The sequence below is a fragment of the Tachyglossus aculeatus genome, chromosome 2, assembly GCF_015852505.1.
Source record: "Tachyglossus aculeatus isolate mTacAcu1 chromosome 2, mTacAcu1.pri, whole genome shotgun sequence".
NCBI classification, from domain to species: domain Eukaryota; kingdom Metazoa; phylum Chordata; class Mammalia; order Monotremata; family Tachyglossidae; genus Tachyglossus; species Tachyglossus aculeatus.
The window spans coordinates 173,896,119-173,916,481 of NC_052067.1; the positions used below are offsets into that span (position 1 = coordinate 173,896,119).

At 50.8% G+C, this 20,363-nt stretch overlaps 1 protein-coding gene across 1 annotated transcript in view; it reads left to right on the plus strand.

The window, feature by feature from the left end:
- PLEKHA5 (pleckstrin homology domain containing A5) overlaps window positions 1-15,725 on the plus strand; it is a 286,100-nt gene extending 270,375 nt beyond the window's left edge. Inside the window, exons 25-29 of the mRNA XM_038765775.1 lie at window positions 2,555-2,719; window positions 7,872-7,975; window positions 8,474-8,634; window positions 9,774-9,866; window positions 14,916-15,725. Coding sequence (XP_038621703.1) covers window positions 2,555-2,719; window positions 7,872-7,975; window positions 8,474-8,634; window positions 9,774-9,856 — 513 coding nt within the window. The 3' untranslated portion in view covers window positions 9,857-9,866; window positions 14,916-15,725. The remainder of the gene's footprint in view (window positions 1-2,554; window positions 2,720-7,871; window positions 7,976-8,473; window positions 8,635-9,773; window positions 9,867-14,915) is intronic.
- The last annotated feature ends 4,638 nt before the right edge of the window (window positions 15,726-20,363 follow it).

Genomic DNA, 20,363 nt, shown 5'->3' on the forward strand with positions numbered 1-20,363 from the left:
TGTCCGGCCACCCGGCAGCGGCGCTCGCTGACCTCACCCTGAGGCTGGGGGGGGGGTGGGGCACCGACCCAGCGCCCACTGTGTGCAGAGCGCTGGGGAGAGGGCGGTCCGCTGAGCAGAGATTCCGGCCTACCGTGCAGAGCTCTGTCCTAAGCGCTTAGGAGAGGACCGTCCAGGGAGTGGGCCCAATCCCCGCGTGGCTCAGTGGAAAGAGCACGGGCTTGGGAGTCGGAGGTCATGGGTTCGAATTCCAACTCCGCCACATTTCTGCTGTGTGATCTTGGGCAAGCCACTTAACTTCTCTGGGCCTCAGTTACCTCATCTGTAAAATGGGGATTAAGACTGTGAGCCCACGTGGGACAACCTGATCACCCTGTATCCTCCTCAGTGCTTAGAACAGTGCTTTGCACACAGTAAGCGCTTAACAAATGCCAATTATTATTATTATTATTATTATTAAGGAGCCGCCGCTCTGGCTAGTTCCTCAGCCACCTCATACGCACGCACACGCACATAGCCACCCCCCCCCGCCATTCCTTCCGGGATCTCATACGAACATGTGCCTGCACACACACATTGCTACTGAGAAGCAGCATGGGTCAGTGGAAAGAGCCCGAGCTTTGGAGTCAGAGGTCGTGGGTTCAAATCCCGGCTCCACCAACTGTCAGTCACTTAACTTCTCTGGGCCTCAGTTCCCTCATCTGGAAAATGGGGATGAAACCTGTGAGCCCCCCGTGGGACAACCTGATCGCCTTGTAACCTCCCTAGTGCTTTGAACAGTGCTTTGCACATAGTAAACACTTAATAAATGCCATTATTATCTTTATTATTACTACCACTCCCTCTGGCATCATACCCTTCTAATAATAATCACAATAATAATAATGTTGGTATTTGTTAAGCGCTTACTATGTGCCGAGCACTTTTCTAGGCGCTGGGGTACGTACAATATCATCAAGTTGTCCCCCATGGGGCTCACAGTCTTCATCCCCATTTTACAGATGAGGGAGCCGAGGCACAGAGAAGTGAAGTGACTTGCCCAAGGTCACCCAGCAGACAGGTGGTGGAGCCGGGATTAGACCCGCGACCTCTGCCTCCCAAGCCCGGGCTCTTTCCATCTCTGAAGTCTGAGCCCAGCTTTCCCACCCTCTTCCTTTTCTTCTTAGGGTTTTTATTCTTCATTCATTCATTCAGTGGTATGTATTGAGCGCTTCTAGACTGTAAGCCCGGTGGGGGCAGGGACTGAATTGAACTTTCCAAGCGCTTAGTGCCGTGCTCTGCACACAGTAAGCGCTCAGTAAATGCCATTGAATGAATTCATTCATTCAGTCGTATTTATTGAGCGCTTACTGTGTGCAGAGCACTGTACTAAGCGTTGTATGTTTGGTTTTGTTCTCTGTCTCCCCCTTTTAGACTGTTGAGCCCACTGTTGGGTAGGGACCGTCTCTATATGTTGCCAACTTGTACTTCCCAAGCGCTTAGTACAGTGCTCTGCACACAGTAAGTGCTCAATAAATACGATTGATTGATTGGGAAGTACAAGTTGGCAACAATAATGAATGAATCCTACACACACATGTGCGCGCACGTGCACACACACACACACACAACGACCACCCCCTGCCACTGTCTCCAGGATCCCTCTGGATCCCTCTTAGAGAAGCAGCGTGGCTCAGTGGAAAGAGCGCGGGCTTTGGAGTCAGGGGTCAGGGGTTCGAATCCCGGCTCTGCCACATGTCTGTTGTGTGACCTTGGGCAAGTCACTTAACTGCTCTGAGCCTCAGTTCCCTCATCTGTAAAATGGGGATTAAGACTCTGAGCCCCACGTGGGACAACTTAATCACCTTGTATCCCCCCCCAGCGCTTGGAACAGTGCTTTGCACAGAGTAAGCGCTTAACAAATGCCATCATCATCCTCATCATCCCTCTCTCTCTCTCTATTTCTCTATCACACACACACACACACGCACACAATGAAGTAGCCACCCCCTACCAATGTATCAGTTCTCTCTCACCCTCAGACGCACACATGTAGCCAGGCTGGTGTCCCAGTGTCCCCCAGCTAGCCCAGAAGCTCCGTGAGGGCAGGGATCATATCCCCCCACTCTGTTGTACTAGACCCTGTCAGACGCTTAATACAGTGCTCTGCCTACAGTAGGCACCCAAAAGATAGCCTGAACCAGTTGGCTGATTACCAGGATTTTTTCCGATTTTTTGAAGTTTCTCCCTGGGCTTCTCCCCGCTCCCACCGCCCCCACGGTGGGAGCTGAGTGGGGGTTGAACCCCGTGGACCCCAACCGCTTTCCCTTTCCCAGGGAGTGGGGAGGTGGGCTCTGATTCCCCACTTTTAGACTGTGAGCCCACTGTTGGGTAGGGACTGTCTCTATATGTTGCCAACTTGTACTCCCCAAGCACTTAGTACAGTGCTCTGCACACAGTAAGCGCTCAATAAATACGATTGATTGATTGACTGATTGATTCCCCCCCTTTCCCGGGTGCTGGACGTGGACGGTCCCCCCCGCTGGGCCGCTGAACGCGTTCTTCTTCCGGGCAGAACCGATGGAGGGGCTTCGACTTGGGGGCCGCCGACACCGGAGGGCGGGATGGCGTCGCCGGAGAGAGCCAGCGGAAGCCGGACGGCCCCGGCCCAGCCGAAGAAGAAGCGGTGCGGCCCAGGGAAGCCTGGGCGCCGGACCGTCCGGGGGATATCCGCAAAGAGGTACTGGCCGGCCCGCCCGCCCACGGGGGCACAGGTGCCATCAGGGCTCATGAGCTCATCGTGACCAGGGCACATGTCTCATATTCTCCTATCTGACATGTGGCGGAGTCGGGATTCGAACCCATGACCACTGACTCCCAAGCCCGTGCCCTTTCCACTGAGCCACGCTGCTTCTCTGTCTCTCCCTGTGTCTCTGGGGGTCTCTGTCTCCGCCCCCCCCCCCCCCACCCTTTGCTCCTCTTCTCTTGGGCCCCCCCGGTTTTAGGTCTGGGTGAATTAGGATGGGGGTTCCCCAGCGCTTAGAGCAGTGCGTGGCCCATAGTAAGTGCCTAACGAATACCATTATTATTATTATTATTATTTTGGGGGTGCAAACTGTCATCCTTAAATGCCCCCTCCCCCCTAAAAAGAGACTCCCTCCCCTTTCCCCCAGCGCCGGAACTTGTACTTTCCAAGCGCTTAGTGCAGTGCTCTGCACACAGTAAGCGCTCAATAAATACGATTGAATGAATGAATTAATTAATCTGACTCTCCCAAGCCCTTAATATAGTGCTCTGCACGCAAGAAGCTCTCAGTAAGTACCACGGACTGACCTATGGTGGCCGTCATTCTGCACTTCCTGAGCGCCCTGGCTAGAAATAAGATGAAAGGGTTGGACGCCCATCCTTGCCCTACACGGAGCCCTCGCTGCCAAAAGGGTTTTGTTCTCTGTCTCCCCCCTTTTAGACTGTGAGCCCACTGTTGGGTAGGGACTGTCTCTATATGTTGCCAATTTGTACTTCCCAAGCGCTTAGTACAGTGCTCTGCACATAGTAAGCGCTCAATAAATACGATTGATGATGATGATGATGAAAAGGGGAGGGAGAACGGCCTGGCCTAGTGGATAGAGCCCGGACCTGGGGATCAGAAAGACCTGGGCTCGAATTCCGTCTCTACCATTCAATCGTATTTATTTTTTGAGCGCCTACTGTGTGCAGAGCACTGTACTAAGCGCTTGGGAAGTACGAGTTGGCAACATAGAGAGACGGTCCCTACCCTACCCAACAGTGGGCTCACAGTCTAGCTCACAGCTCACTTGTCTGCCGGGTGACCTTGGGCAAGTTTCTCTAGGCCTCAAGTACCTCATCTGTAAAATGGGGGTGAAGACTGTGAGCTCCTTGTGGGGACAACCCAATTTGCTTGTATCCTCCCCTGCGCCTAGTACGGTGCCTGGCACATAGTAAGCGCTTAACAGATTCCCACAATAATCATTATTATTGTTGTTATTATTAATCAGTCAATCAATCAATCATATTTATTGAGCGCTTACTGTGTGCAGAGCACTGTACTAAGCGCTTGGGAAGTACAAGTCGGCAACAGATAGAGACAGTCCCTACCCAACAGCGGGCTCACAGTCTAGAAGAATTATTATTATTATTATCATCAGATCCCCATTTGACAGACGAGGAAGGTGGGGCAACAAGCCTGAGTTCATTCAATTATTCAGTCGTATTTATTGAACACTTGCTGTGTGCAGAGCACTGTTCTAAGCGCTTGGAAAGTACAGTACAGCAATAAAGAGAGACAAACCTTGCCCACAGTGGGCTCACGGTCTCGACAGGGGGGAGACAGACATCAAAACAAGTAAACAGGCATCAATATACATAAATGGAATTATAGATATGTACATGTACTAAGTGCTTGGAAAGTACAGTACAGCAATAGAGAGAGACAAACCTTGTCCACAATGGGCTCACAGTCTATACAGGGGGGAGACAGACATCAAAACAAGTAAACAGGCATCATCATCATCATCATCATCATCAATCGTATTTATTGAGCGCTGACTGTGTGCAGAGCACTGTACTAAGCGCTTGGGAAGTACAAGTTGGCAACATATAGAGACAGTCCCTACCCAACAGTGGGCTCACAGTCTAAAAGGGGGAGACAGAGAACAAAACCAAACGTACTAACAAAATAAAATAAATAGAATAGATATGTACAAGTAAAGTAAATAAATAGAGTAACAAATATGTACAAACATATATACATATATGCAGGTGCTGTGGGGAAGGGAAGGAGGTAAGATGGGGGGATGGAGAGGGGCACGAGGGGGAGAGGAAGGAAGGGGCTCAGTCTGGGAAGGCCTCCTGGAGGAGGTGAGCTCTCAGCAGGGCCTTGAATAGGCATCAATATACATAAATGGAATTATAGATATGTACATTTATACATAAGTTCTGTGGGCAGGAAGCGGGGAAGAGTAAAGGGAGCAAGTCGAGGTGACGCAGAAAGCAGGGGGAGCTGAGGAATAGGGGGCTTAGTCTGGGAAGGCCTCTTGGAGGAGGCTGAGTTGAGAGGGCAAGCCCTGGGCGGAGCCGAGATCGGAACCCAGGTCCTCTGGCCGGCGGGCCCGGCTTCTGCCTGACCACTGGACCGGGCTGCCTCCCTCCCCTTTCTGGTGGACTGCGTTCAACCCCATTTTCTCGTATTCACCCCCCAAAAGCCGGGTACAGTGCCTGGCGCCTAGTAAGAGCTTAACAAATACCACAGTTATTACTGTCATTATTATGTAAGCTCCTCAGGTTGGACACAGTCCCTGTTCCACGTGGGGCTCAGTCTTTATCAGAGAAGCAGCGTGGCTCAGTGGAAAGAACACGGGCTTTGGAGTCAGAGGTCATGGGTTCAAATCCCGGCCCTGCCAATTGTCAGCTGTGTGACTTTGGGCAAGTCACTTCACTTCTCTATATATCTTAATGCCCATTTTCCAGATGGGGGAAGTGAAGCGCAGAGAAGAGAAGTGACTTGCCCAAGGTCACACAGCAGGCAAATAATAATAATAATAATAATGGCATTTATTAAGCGCTTACTCTGTGCAAAGCACTGTTCTAAGCGCTGGGGAGGTTACAATGTGATCAGGTTGTCCCACGGGGGGCTCACAGTCCTAATCCCCATTTTACAGATGGGGTAACTGAGGCACAGAGAAGTTGCCCAAAGTCACCCAGCTGACAATTGGCGGAGCCGGGATTTGAACCCATGACCTCTGACTCCAAAGCCCTGGCTCTTTCCACTGAGCCACGCTGCAAATAGTGGAACTGGGATTAGACTTTTAGACTGTGAGCCCACTGTTAGGTAGGGACTGTCTCTATATGTCGCCAACTTGTACTTCCCAAGCGCTTAGTACAGTGCTCTGCACACAGTAAGCGCTCAATAAATACGATTGATTGATTGATTGATTGGTCTGGCCGCTTCCTTCTTGTATCGGCCCCAGGGGTCACCCCATGGTAGCTCTGGTCAGTTGGTTCAGAAAGAGGGCGGCGGAAGTTGCAAATCTGACAGCGGTGACTCTCTCCCACCTTCAAAGCCTTATTGAAGGCCCCTCTTCTCCAAGAGGCCTTCCCTGATTAAGCCCCACTTTTCCTCATCTCCTGCTCCATTCTGTGTAACCCTGACTCGCTCCCTTTAATAATAATAATAACAATAATAATAATAATAGCATTTATTAAGCGCTTACTATGTGCAAAGCACTGTTCTTTGTTCTTCCCCCCTCCCAGCCCCACTCCACTTATGTCCAGATATGTCATTTATTTCTTTACAGAACTGTCTGTCTCCCCCTCCAAACTGTCAGCTCGTCTTGGGCAGGAAGCGTGTCTGTTATATTCCCAAGCTCCAAGTACAGTGCTAAGCACTCGATAAATGAGTGAATAATAATAATAGTTATAGTATTTATTAAGCGCTTACTATGTGCCAAGCACTGTTCTAAGTGCTGGGGTAGATACAAGGTGATCAGGTTGTCCCACGCGGGGCTCACAGTCTCCATCCCCATTTTTCAGATGAGGAAACTGAGGGCCAGAGAAGTGAAGTGACTCACCCGAAGTCACACTGCAGACCTGTGGCAGAGGCAGGATTAGAACCCCCATCCTCTCCCAGGCCCGGGCTCTTGCCACTACAGTATGCTGCAAATAATAATAATAATAATAATAACATTGGCATTTGTTAAGCGCTTACTGTGTGCAAAGCACTGTTCTAAGCGCTTGGGGGGATACAAAGTGATCAAGTTGTCCCACGTGGGGCTCACAGTCTTAATCCCCATTTTACAGATGAGGTAACTGAGGCTCAGAGAAGTTAAGTGACTTGCCCAAGGTCACACAGCAGACATGTGGAGGAGCTGGGATTCGAACCCGTGACCTCTGACTCCAAAGCCCGTGCTCTTTCCACTGAGCCACGCTGCTTCTCTAAGCAAATGAATCCCGGCTCTGCCAATTGTCAGCCGTGTGGCTTTGGGTGAGTCACTTAACTTCTCTGGGCCTCAGTTACCTCATTTGTAAAATGGGGATTAAAACCGTGAGCCCGCCGTGGAACAACCTGATCACCTTGTAACCTCTCCAGCGCTTAGAACAGTGCTTTGCACATACTAAGTGCTTAATAAATGTCATTTAAAAAAAAATGAATGATCGCTCCCCCACCCAGGGAAATCAGCCCACGTGCCCGCCACAGCCTTGGTCCGCCAGAATCAATCAATCAATCAATCGTATTTATTGAGCGCTTACTGTGTGCAGAGCACCGTACTGAGCGCTTGGGAAGTCCAAGTTGGCAACATCTAGAGACAGTCCCTCCTCAACAGTGGGCTCACAGTCTAGAAGGGAGAGACAGACAACAAAACCAAACATACTAACAAAATAAAATAGAATAGATCTGTACAAGTAAAATAAATAAATAAATAGAGTAATAAATCTGTACAAACATATATACAGGTGCTGTTAGACTGTGAGCCCACTGTTGGGTCGGGACTGTCTCTATATGTTGCCAACTTGTACTTCCCAAGTGCTTAGTCCAGTGCTCTGCACACAGTAAGCGCTCAATTAATACAATTGATTGATTGATTGACGGGTTGGAGGGAAGCTCTGGGGGCCATTGGGCATGTCAATCAATCAATCAATCAATCAATCGTATTTATTGAGCGCTTACTATGTGCAGAGCACTGTCGCACCTTTCTAATCTGCTGGCTTTGCTGGGCTGGCGGGTGAGACCGGTGCCCAGCTGGGGAGGGCAGGGCCGGACGGGATGGGCCAGGCCCAGTCCCAAGCGACTCCAGCCGGCTGACTCCCGGAGCGTCGGGCCGCCTGGGCCTCGGCGCGTCCTCTGAAGGAGAGGTCTCCCCTTCCTCCCCCCAAAGCTGGCGAGAGCCGACCGGCCGCCTCCCCGTGACCCGCTGGCCTCGCCCGAGCCGCCCGGGGCCGACCCAGAAGAAATCGGGGAGAAGATGCACGGCGCCCACAGGTAAGACGCCCATCGCGGCCGAGCCCCGGTCGGGACCCTCGTCGCCGGGCACAGTGTGCCCGCGCATTCATTCATTCATTCAGTCGTATTTATTGAGCGCTTGCTGTGGGCAGAGCACTGTACTAAGCGCTTGGGAAGTACAGGTTGGCACCCGTTCCCCGTGCCCCCGCTGCCGCTCCACGTCCGTATCAGTCGACCCCGGAGACTGTTTCTCTCCTGGTGGACACGAAACAAGTCAACCGACTCTGTTTGACTTGTGCAAACTGAGCAGCGTGGCTCAGTGGAAAGAACCTGGGCTTGGGGGTCAGAGGTCCTGGGTTCATAGCCCAGCTCCACCAGTTAGTTGTGTGACGTTGGGCAAGTCACTTAACTTCTCTGTGCCTCAGTTACCTCATCTGGAAAATGGCCTCCCGAGAGGACCGGCCGAGTTTCCGTTGGGTCGCGGGTGGTCCGCGGGGACTCACAGAGGCGCCGGCCCCCACCCCCGTCTCTCCCCAGGCTGAACGTGAGCGGGCCGGCCCCGGGCCCCCGCGGAGTGGTGGCCCCCATGGCCCCGCCGGGCGACACGGAGCCCACCCGCGCCCCGGAGGACCCGCCCGCGTCCTCCACCTGCCAGCCGGGCCCCGAATACGTGCCCGCCGGGATCGCCGACCCCGCAGGTGAGCCCGCCGGGGTCCCGACGGCCCGAGGGGAGGGCGCGGGGGGCGGTGGGAGAACTGTGGTGGTAGCGGTGGCCGTGGCGGGGCCCCCCCTCCCGGCTCCGGAACCCGGCTCAATCAATCAATCAATCAATCAATCAATCGTATTTATTGAGCGCTTACTGTGTGCAGAGCACTGGACTTTTATAATACTAAGCAGCGTGGCTCATCATCATCATCTTCAATCGTATTTATTGAGCGCTTACTATGTGCAGAGCACTGTACTAGGCGCTTGGGAAGTACAAATTGGCAACACATAGAGACAGTCCCTACCCAACAGCGGGCTCACAGTCTAAAAGGGGGAGACAGAGAACAAAACCAAACATACCAACAAAATAAAATAAATGGGATAGATATGTACAAGTAAAATAAATAAATAAATAAATAGAGTAATAAATATGTATAACCATATATACATATATACAGTGGGAAAGAGCCCGGGCTTTGGAGTCAGAGGTCATGGGTTCAAATCCCGGCTCCACCACTTGTCAGCTGTGTGACTTTGGGCAAGTCACTTCACTTCTCTGGGCCTCAGTTCCCTCATCTGTAAAATGGGGATGAAGACTGTGAGCCCCACGTGGGACAACCTCATCACCTTGTATCCTCCCAGCGCTTAGAGCAGTGCTTTGCACGTAGTAAGCGCTTAATAAATGCCGTCGTTATTATTATTACTAAGCGCTTGGGAAGTACAAGTTGGCAACATATAGAGACGGTTCCTACCCAACAGTTGGGCTCACAGTCTAAAAGGGGGAGACAGAGAACAAAACCAAACATACTAGCAAAATAAAATAAAATAGATATATACAAGTAAAGTAAATAGATTAATAAATCTGTACAAACATATATACATGTATACAGGTGCTGTGGGGAAGGGAAGGAGGTAAGATGGGGGGGATGGAGAGGGGGACGAGGGGGAGAGGAAGGAAGGGGCCGAGTGTGGGAAGGCCTCCTGGAGGAGGTGAGCTCTCAGCAGGGCCTTGAAGGGAGGAAGATGGTGGATGGGCGAGGGATTGGGGGTATTCCAGGCCCGGGGGAGGACGTGGGCCGGGCCAGGGCTCCCCTGTCCCTCCCCACAACGGGTCTCGCTCTCCTCTTTCCAGCCCAAGGCCCGCGCCAGTGGCCCGAGCCACCCGTGCCAGCGCAGCCGCAGCTGTCCGAGGGCTCGCACTTCATGTGTGTGTAGCCGCGACGAGGTACGTGCTCCGTCGGCCGCCCCCGGCACCGCCCAAGCCCAGGACACGCCGCCACGCCGCTCGCTCGGCCGAGGCGGGGGCCTTCCCGCTCGGCTCGTCAGGGCGGCCCTGCTGCTTACTGAGCGCCCGCTGGGAGCGGGGCCCGGATCCGAGCCGTTGGGAAGGCCCGGCGGGGAGCGGGCCCAGGCCCGGCACCTGCGCGGATGCAGAACCGAGGAAACGGAAGTTTCCGTCGCGTCTCCGTCGGCCTCGGGGCACCGGGTGCCAATAAATCCAGCCGGGCACCCCCGAGGGATAATAGTAATATAGAACATATTAATATTAATTAATTTTAATTTAATTAATATTAAAACAGAAGCAGCGTGGCTCAGTGGAGAGAGCGCGGGCTTTGGAGTCAGAGGTCATGGGTTTGAATCCCGGCTCCGCCACCCATCTGCTGTGTGACCTTGGGCGAGTCACTTAACTTTTTAGAGCCTCAGTTACCTCATCTGGAAAATGGGGGTGAAGATTGTGAGCCCCACGTGGGACAACCTGATCACCTTGTATCCCCTCCGGCGCTTAGAACAGTGCTTTGCACGTAGTAAGTGCTTAATAAGCGCCATCATTATTATTAGTAATAATTATAATAATAATGCTTATATATTAATATATAATAATGATATAATTGTTATAATATAGTGTGTACTAATATAATTTATATAATAATATGATAATAATTGTTATGGTATATAGTATATAATGTTATAATATTATAATCATTATTAATAATAATTAGTAATAATAATGATGGCGTTTGTTAAGCACCTACTATGTGCCAGGCACTGTAATGATTATCATAACGATGGCCTTTGTTAAGCACTTACTATGTGCCAAGCACTGTTCTAAGTGCTGAGGTAAATGCAAGGTAATCAGGTTGTCCCACATGGGGCTCACAGTCTTCATCCCCATTTGGCAGATGAGGTAACTGAGGCACAGAGAAGGTAAGTGGCCTGCCCAAAGTCACACAGCTGATAAGTGGCAGAGCCGGGATTAGAACCTCTGACTCCCGAGCCCGGGCTCTTTCCATTATCATCATCGTCATCATCAATCGTATTTATTGAGTGCTTACTGTGTGCAGAGCACTGTAGTAAGTGCTTGGGAAGTACAAGTTGGCAACCTGTAGAGACAGTCCCTACCCAACAGTGGGCTCACAGTCTAAAAGGGGGAGACAGAGAACAAAACCAAACATACTAACAAAATAAAATAAATAGAATAGATATGTACAAGTAAAAAATAAATAAATAAATAGAGTAATAAATATGTACAAGCATATATACATATATACAGGTGCTGCTGCTTTTCTGCTGACTGTACTAAGCTTTGGGGTGGATACAAGCAAATCGGGCTGGACACACTCCCTGTCCCACGTGGGGATCACAGTCCTATTCCCCATTCTGGACAGCCCGTTGTCGGGTAGGGACTGTCTCTATGTGTTGCCGAATTGTACTCTCCAAGCGCTTAGTACAGTGCTCTGCACCCGGTAAGAGCTCAATAAATACGACTGAATGAATAAACGAGTTTTACAGATGAGGGAACTGAGGCTCAGAGAAGTGAAGTGGCTTGCCCAAGGCCACACAGCAGACAAATGGCGGAGCCAGGATTAGAACCCACGCCCTCTGACCCCCAGGCCCACGCTCTTTCCGCTAAGCCACGCTGCTTGGGAGCAATCCAGAGGTGACGGGGATGAGATACAAGATTCAAGCCGTGGGTGACGGGGGGGGTGAGGTTTGGGGGACCGATCCGTAGGTGATGGACAAGGTGATTCACTCATTCGGTTGTATTTATTGAGCGTCTACTGTGTTCTCTGTCTCCCCCTTTTAGACTGTGAGCCCACTGTTGGGTAGGGACTGTCTCTATACGTTGCCAATTTGTACTTCCCAAGTGCTTAGTACAGTGCTCTGCACATAGTAAGCGCTCAATAAGTACGATTGATGATGATGATGATGATGCAGAGCACCATAGTGAGCGCTTGGGAAAGTATAAGACAGCATTAAAGAGAGACAGTTCTCTTCCCACAACAGGTTCACAGTGTTTTGTTTTGTCGTCTGTCTCCCCCTTCTAGACTGTGAGCCCATTGTTGGGTAGGGACCATCTCTATCTGTTGCCGACTTGGCCTTGCCACGTGCTTAGTACAGTGCTCTGCACACAGTAAGCGCTCAATAAATATGATTGAATGAATGAATGAATAAGGGGGCGGGAGACAAACATCAAAACAAGTAAACGGGCATCAATAGAAATAAATAAAATGATAGAGATGAGAGTCGGGGTGCGATCCGGGGGTGACGGGGGAATGAAACTCGGGGAACGGTCCGTAGATAACAGGCAGGTTGGTGAGATTTGGGGAATGGTCGATAAGAATTGGGGATGGGTTGATGAGATTCAGGGGACCGTTCTCTGGGGAAGGCTGCTGGATGAAGATGGGATTTTAGAGGGGCTTTGGGAGCGGGGAAGAGGTGGGATCTGCCGGTTATATGGGCATCCCAGACTTGGCAGTGGGAAGAGAGCATCGGGGCTTTCTTTCTCTCCCCCTTCCTCCCTCCCAGGCATCCATGGGTGACGGGGCGATGAGATTCCGGAAACAGTCCATGGGTGATTCATTCATTCATTGTCATATTTATTGAGCGCTTACTGTGTGCAGAGCACTGTACTAAGCGCTTGGGTAGTACAAGTTGGCAACATATAGAGATGGTCCCTACCCGACAACGGGCTCACAGTCTAGAAGGGGGAGACAACAAAACAAAACAAGTAGGTGTCAATACCATCAGAATAAACAGAATTATAGCTATATGAGTATTTTAATTGATAGTCTCTTCCTTAGTGGATTAAAAAATATGGGAAAATAACATAGATTAAACAAGCTAATTGTATCTGGGGTAGTATCAAACGTGAAATGACATCCTAAAAATTATTGTCTTTAAAATTCCTTCTTAAAGACACTGCAGTAATCGAATTGTCCTGGATTAGGAATGAAGGTGATGGGGTGATGAGATTAGGGGAATGATCCATAGGTGATGGGGCGGTGTGATTCGGGGTGCGGTCTATAGGTGACGGGGTGGTTGGCATCAGGGTACGATCCATGGGTGGTGGGGTGGTGAGGTTGGGGGAATGAGGCATGGGTGATGGGGTGATCACATTCAGGGTACAATCCATGGGTGGCGGATGAGGAGATTGGGGGTTCAATCCGTAGGTGACAGGGCGGTGAGATTCTGGATACAGTCCTCGGGTGATGGGGTGATGAGATCTGGAGTATGATATTTATTTTATTTTGTTAGTATGTTTGGTTTTGTCTCCCCATTTTAGACTGTGAGCCCAATGTTGGGTAGGGACTGTCTCTATATGTTGCCAATTTGTACTTCCCAAGTGCTTAGTACAGTGCTCTGCACACAGTAAGCGCTCAATAAATACAATTGATGATGATGATGATGATGATGATGATGATGATGATCCAGAGGTGACGAGGGGATGAGATCCGAGGTACAAGCTGTAGGAGATGGGTTGATGAGATTCCGAGTTTAATCCTCAGGAGACGGGTTGAAGGGATGTGGGGAACAATCCATAGGGGACCGGCAGGGTGATGAGATTCGGGATACAATCCGTGGTCACGGGTCGAAAGGATGTGGGGAACAATCCATGGGGGACAGGCAGGGTGATGAGATTCGGGATGCAATCCGTAGGTGACGGGTTGAAAGGACGTGGGGAACAATCCATAGGGGACAGGCAGGGTGATGAGATTCGGGGTACAACGCGTAGGTGACGGGTTGATGAGAGCATTCCCTCTCTCCATTCTCTCCGGCAACCCCTGGCCGCTCCGCATCCATGAAGGCCTCCTCCTCCAGGAAGGCCCCGAGATCCACAACCCGGTGGAGTCGGGGTTTGAAGAGCGTCAGTCAGCCCGGAGCCAAAGCCGTTCCCCGCCATAAGACTCCAAGCTCCCAGAGGGCGGAGGACGGGGGCTGCCGCTTCTTCCGGGCCCTCCGGAGCGCTCAGTACTGCGCCCTCCGCTCACTGAGCGTCCCACAGATACCGCTGTTTGCCTGCATCATCATCAATCATCAATCGTATTTATTGAGCGCTTACTGTGTGCAGAGCACTGTACTAAGCGCTTGGGAAGTACAAGTTGGCAACAGACAGAGACAGTCCCTACCCAGCAGTGGGCTCACAGTCTAAAAGGGGGAAACAGAGAACAAAATCAAACATACTAACAAAATAAAATAAATAGAATACCTATATTCATTCACTCACGGTCCCTACCCAATGGTGGGCTCACAGTCTGTATGATACGTATATATGTATCATCATCATCATCAATCATATTTATTGAGCGCTTACTGTGTGCAGAGCACTGCACTAAGCGCTTGGGAAGTCCAAGTTGGCAACATATAGAGACAGTCCCTACCCAACAGCAGGCTCACAGTCTGGAAGGGGGAGACAGAGAACAAAACAGAACATATTAACACAATAAAATAAATAGAATAAACATGTACAGAATGGTCTGGCTTCCCCAGGGCAGGCAAGAAACTGGGGTGTCCGTCGGAGGCGTCCACTCTCCCCACAGTCCTCCCAGCTGTACCTGCGGAGAACCAGGGGCCAACAAATAGAGCGTGGCCTTAGGGCTAGAGCCTGGGCCTCGAAGTCAGAAGGACGCGGGTTCTAATCCGGCCTCCTCCACTTGTCTGCTGCGTGACCTTGGGCAAGTCACTTCACTTCTCTGAGCCTCAGTTCCCTCATCTGCAAAATGGGGGTGATGACCGTGAGCCCCACGTGGGACGGGGACTGTGTCCAACCTGATTCATTCATCCATTCATTCAGTCGTATTTACTGAGCGCTTACCTGTGCAGAGCGCTGTACTAAGCGCTTGGGAAGTACAAGTTGGCAACATATAGAGACGGTCCCTACCCAGCAACGGGCTCACAGTCTAGAAGATTCAGCTTAGATATACCCCAGCGCTTGGCACATAGTAAGCGCTTTAACGGGTATCCTCATCGTCATTATTAATATTATTTCCACCAGGCCGCGCAGCTCTCCGTCGATGAGAAAGAAAGCGTCGGGAGAGGAAGACTTGTAGCCACAGCGGCCACGTTTTTCAGCCATGCCGACGTCCGCGGGTCCCGGGGGCGGGAGAGGGCGTGGCGGCCGGACAGATGGACGGGATCGGGGAGCGGACATCTACGCCGGCCGATTGGAAGCTCGGAAATTCAGGGCGTCGTCACCGCCGCCGCTTGGCACCCCCTCCTTCATCCCTCAACTCCCGAGGCTGGCCACGCCGAGCCCTCCCTCCCGCCCACGTCCCTCCATCCTCTGATGATCCACCGTTTGCCTTCTCTTCCCTCTGGGCCCCCCCCGGCTCCAGCCCAGGTGGTCCCCAAAGCTTCTTTCCTTTTCGTTAGGACCCCCCAACCCCTGCCCGCGAGACTTCGCTCCACTCTTGATTTATAAAAAGTGACAGAGAAAGAGAGATAGGGATCTACTGGGGCCCGGTTCCGCCGCCGTGGCGTCTCTCCGCCGGCCCCCTCGCCCGCGGCGCCCACCTGGCTTCGAGGTCGCTCCCGTTTCTGGAGAAAGAACGGATTCCCGGGCGAGGGCGTCGGAAGGACCGGGCTCTGGCTCCAGCGGAACAGCCGTGTACAGCAATAAGTCGATTTCCTTTTTCCTCCGTTCCAGTAATTAGTCTGTGTACAAATGTAATTATGTCCGTCAGCGTGGACGCTACGCGACGGACGCAGGCGATGTAAGTATAAAGAGCTTCTTACGACTGTCGAAAGGCAAATTGTTCATATCTCATTTCTTTTCTATCACGGTAAATAAATGTTGACGTTCTTAGCGGCGGCGGCTGTCTTAATTCCGCGTGGAACGGACGTCCCGGGGGTGTGAGCCCACTGTTGGGTAGGGACTGTCTCTATATGTTGCCAACTTGTACTTCTCAAGCGCTTAGTACAGTGCTCTGCACACAGTAAGCGCTCAATAAATACAATTGGGGGAGGAAGGGGCTTTCGGCGGGGATTAGGGAAGATCAATCAATCGTATTGAGCGCTTACTGTGTGCAGAGCACTGTACTAAGCGCTTGGGAAGTACTAGTTGATCACACCTAGACCTGGATTCTCATTCATTCATTCATTCAATTGTATTTCTTGAGCGCTTACTGTGCGCAGAGCACTGTACTAAGCGCTTGGGAAGTACAAGTCGGCAACATATAGAGACGGTCCCTACCCAACAACAGGCTCACAGTCTAGGAAGGGGAGACAGACAACAAAACGAAATATGTGGACAGGTGTCAAGTCATCAGAATAAATGGAAGTAAAGCTAGATGCACATCATTAACAAAATAAATAGAATAGTAAATATGTACAAGTAAAGTAAATAGAGTAATAAATCTGTACAAGGATATATACAGGTGCTTTGTGGGGAAGGAGGTAGGGCCGGGGGGATGGGGAGGGGGAGAGGAAAGAGGAGGCTCAGTCTGGGAAGGCCTCCTGGAGGAGGTGAGCTCTCAGTAGGGCTCATGACAAGCAGTGTGGCCTGATGGCTAGACCCCTGGCCTGGGAGTCAGAAGGACCTGGGTTCAAATTCCGGCTCCTCTAATTGTCAGCTGTGTGACCTTGGGCCAGTTACTTCACTTCTCTGGGCCTCAGTTCCCTTATCTGTAAAATGGGGACTCAGAATGTTAGGCCCCATGTGGGCCAGGGACTGGGTTCAACCTGCTCTGCTTGTATCTACCCCAGTGCTTAGAATAGTTCTCGTTGCGTAGTAAGCACCGGACAAATAACATGAATGAATGAATAATGGCATTTATTAAGCGCTTACTATGTGCAAAGCACTGTTCTAAGCGCTGGGGAGGTTACAAGGTGATCAGGTTGTCCCATGGGGGGCTCACAGTCTTCATCCCCATTTTACAGATGAGGTAACTGAGGCCCAGAGAAGTGAAGTGACTTGCCCAAAGTCACACAGCTGACAATTGGTGGAGCTGGGATTTGAACCCATGACCTCTGACTCCAAAGCCCGGGCTCTTTCCACTGAGCCACGCTGCTTCCCTCATGATCATAACTACCCTAACACTTAGTATGAAGCAGCATGGCATAGTGGATAGAGCACAGGCCTGGGAGCTAGAAAGTCATGGGTTCTAAACCCAGCTCCGCCACTTGTCTGCTGTGCGTCTTTGGACAAGTCACTGCACTTCTCTGGGCCTCAGTGACCTCATCCATAAAATGGGGATTGAGACTGTGAGCCCCACATGGGACGGACTGTAATCAACCCGATTTTCTTGTATTCATTCATTCATTCATTCAATCATATTTATTGAGCACTTACTGTGTGCAGAGCACTGTACTAAGCGCTTGGGAAGTACAAGTTAGCAATCAATCCATCGTATTTATTGAGCACTTACTGTGTGCAGAGCACTGTACTAAGCGCTTGGGAAGTACAAATTGACAACATATAGAGACGGTCCCTACCCAACAGTGGGCTCACAGTCTAGAAGGGGGAGACAGAGAACAAAACATATTAGCAAAACAAATAGAATATGTACAAGTAAAACAAATAAACCCCAGTGCTTAGTACAGTGCCTTGCACAAAGTAAGCACTTAAAAAATACCTAAACTATTATGATTATTACTTCGCACAAGTACCGCAATTGTTATCATTTATTGATCACTCTGTGCAGAGCACTGAACTAAGCACTTGGGAGAGTGTGGTATGATAGCATTGGTGGACACGATCCCTGTCTTCGAGGAGCTTACAGTCAGGGAAGGGGAGATAGATATTAAAATAAATTACGGAGAAGGGAAGAAGCCAAACAGAAGGACATGGCCAGTATGTGCTGTAGAGGGACGGGGTGAGTAACATTGGAGGTGGGAATGAGTGCATGAGTGAGGCAGGTTAGGGAGGGAAAAGGTTGTCAGGAGGTGGGGAGGTGGGGAATGGTTAGGCTGGGAGGGCTTCCCGGCAGAGACAAAACTTTTAGTAGAAGCAGCATAACCTAGTGGATAGCCTCGGAGTCGAAAGGGCCTGTGCCCTGATTCTGGCTCCTCCACTTAATAGTTATGATTATGGTTTTTGTTAAGCACTTACTATGTGCCAAGCACTGTTCTAAGCGCTGGGGTACTTACAAGGTAATGGAGTTGTCCCATGTGGGGCTCACAGTCTTTATCCCCGTTTTACAGATGAGAGAACTGAGGAACAGAGAAGTGAATAATAATAAGGGCATTTGTTAAGTGCTTACTATGTGCAAGGCACTATTCTAAGCACTGGGGCTGGGGGGATACAAAGTAATCAGGTTGTCCCACATGGGGCTCACAGAGAAAGCAGCGTGGCTCAGTGAAAAGAGCCCGGGCTTTGGAGTCCGAGGTCATGGGTTCAAATCCCGGCTCTGCCAATTGCCAACTGTGTGACTTTGGACAAGTCACTTCACTTCTCTGGGCCTCAGTTCCCTCATCTGGAAAATGGGGATGAAGACTGTGAGCCCCCCGGGAGGCAACCTGATCACCTTGTAACCTCCCCAGCGCTTAGAACAGTGCTTTGCACACAGTAAGCACTTAATAAATGCTATCATTATTATTATTATTATTTTTAATCCCCATTTTACAGATGAGGTAAATGAGGCACAGAGAAGTTGAGTGACTTGCCCAAAGTCACACAGCTGACAAGTGGTGGAGCTGGGATTTGAACCCGTGACCTCTGACTCCCAAGCCCGGGCTCTTTCCACTGAACCACGCAAGTGGCTCGCCCACGGTCACACAGCAAGACAAGTGGTGGAACCGGATTAGAACCCTCGTCCTCTGACTCTGAAGCCCGGGCTCTTGCCAGTAAGCCACGCTACTTCAGTAAGCGTGTCTCCACTTGTCTGCTGTGTGACCTTGGGCAAGTCGCTTCACTTCTCTGACCCTCAGTTCACTCATCTGTAAAACGGGAGTTAAGACCGTGAGCCCCATGTGGTTCAGGGACCGTGTCCAACATGATTATCTTGTCTCTACCCCAGTGCTTAGAACAGTGCCTGGCACATGATGATGATGATGGCATTTATTAAGCGCTTACTATCATCATCATCATCATCAATCGTATTTATTGAGCGCTTACTATGTGCAGAGCACTGGACTAAGCGCTTGGGAAGTACAAATTGGCAACATATAGAGACAGTCCCTACCCAACAGTGGGCTCACAGTCTAAAAGGGGGAGACAGAGAACAAAACCAAACATACTAACAAAATAAAATAAATAGGATAGATATGTACAAGTAAAATAAATAAATAAATAGAGTAATCAAAGCACTGTTCTAAGCGCTGGGGAGGTTACAAGGTGATCAGGTTGTCCCACGGGGGGCTCACAGTCTTCATCCCCATTTTACAGATGAGGGAACTGAGGCCCAGAGAAGTGAAGTGACTTGCCCAAAGCCACACAGCTGACAGTTGGTGGAGCCGGGATTTGAACCCATCATCACCTCTGATTCCAAAGCCCGGGCTCTTTCCACTGAGCCACGCTGCTTCTCTAATAGTAAGCACTTCCCAAATACTACCATTATGATTATCATTGAAGATCAATCAATCAATTGTATTTATTGAGCGCTTACCGTGTGCAGAGCACTGTACTAAGCGCTTGATGGGGAGAGAGCGTGCTGATCTGTAGCTACGACCCCCGCTCTCCCGGTCAGGTGAGGGATTCGCAGGCTAGCGATCCCTGTTAGCAGAGTTACTCTCCCACCGGCCCATCAGGGTTGGGATGAGCTCCTTGCTGGTGGGAGTCGTCAGGGCTGGGCCCCATTTTCCAGCATCCTCTTGCCAGGCTAACGGTGGCATCCCGCTTCTCCCCCTTTTCGACTGTGAGCCCACTGTTGGGTCGGGACTGTCTCTATATGTTGCCAATTTGTACTTCCCAAGCGCTTAGTACAGTGCTCTGCACATAGTAAGCGCTCAATAAATACGATTGATGATGATGATGATCCCGCCTCTCAGCCCTCTTGCCCTCCTGCCCCTTGGCTGGGGCTTCACTCCGCTCACCACGGTCATCATCAATCGTATTTATTGAGCGCTTACTGTGTGCAGAGCACTGTACTAAGCGCTTAAGTCCACTCTCCCCGCGGCAGGCCCCGGGCTGTTCGGATGCGGCCTGTTCCTTGGCTGTCCCCCTGGGGACGGGGAGGGAGGGAAGATGAGGTTTGGGGGATTAAATGGGGATTAAGATTGTGAGCCCCCCCGTGGGACAACCTGATCACCTTGTAACCTCCCCGGCGCTTAGAACGGTGCTTTGCACATAGTAAGCGCTTAATAAATGCTATTATTATGATGATGATTTGGGGGGAATGTGGGGGACAGGGGAGGAGGAGGAGAAGAGGAGAGGAGGAGGAAGACGAGAGGAAGAGGAGAAATAGAGGAGGGAAAGTAGAAGAGAGGAGGAGGAGGAGGAAGAGAAGGGAAGAAGGAGAAGTAGAGGAAGAGAGGAGGAACAGAGGAGAAGAGGAAGAGGTGAGGA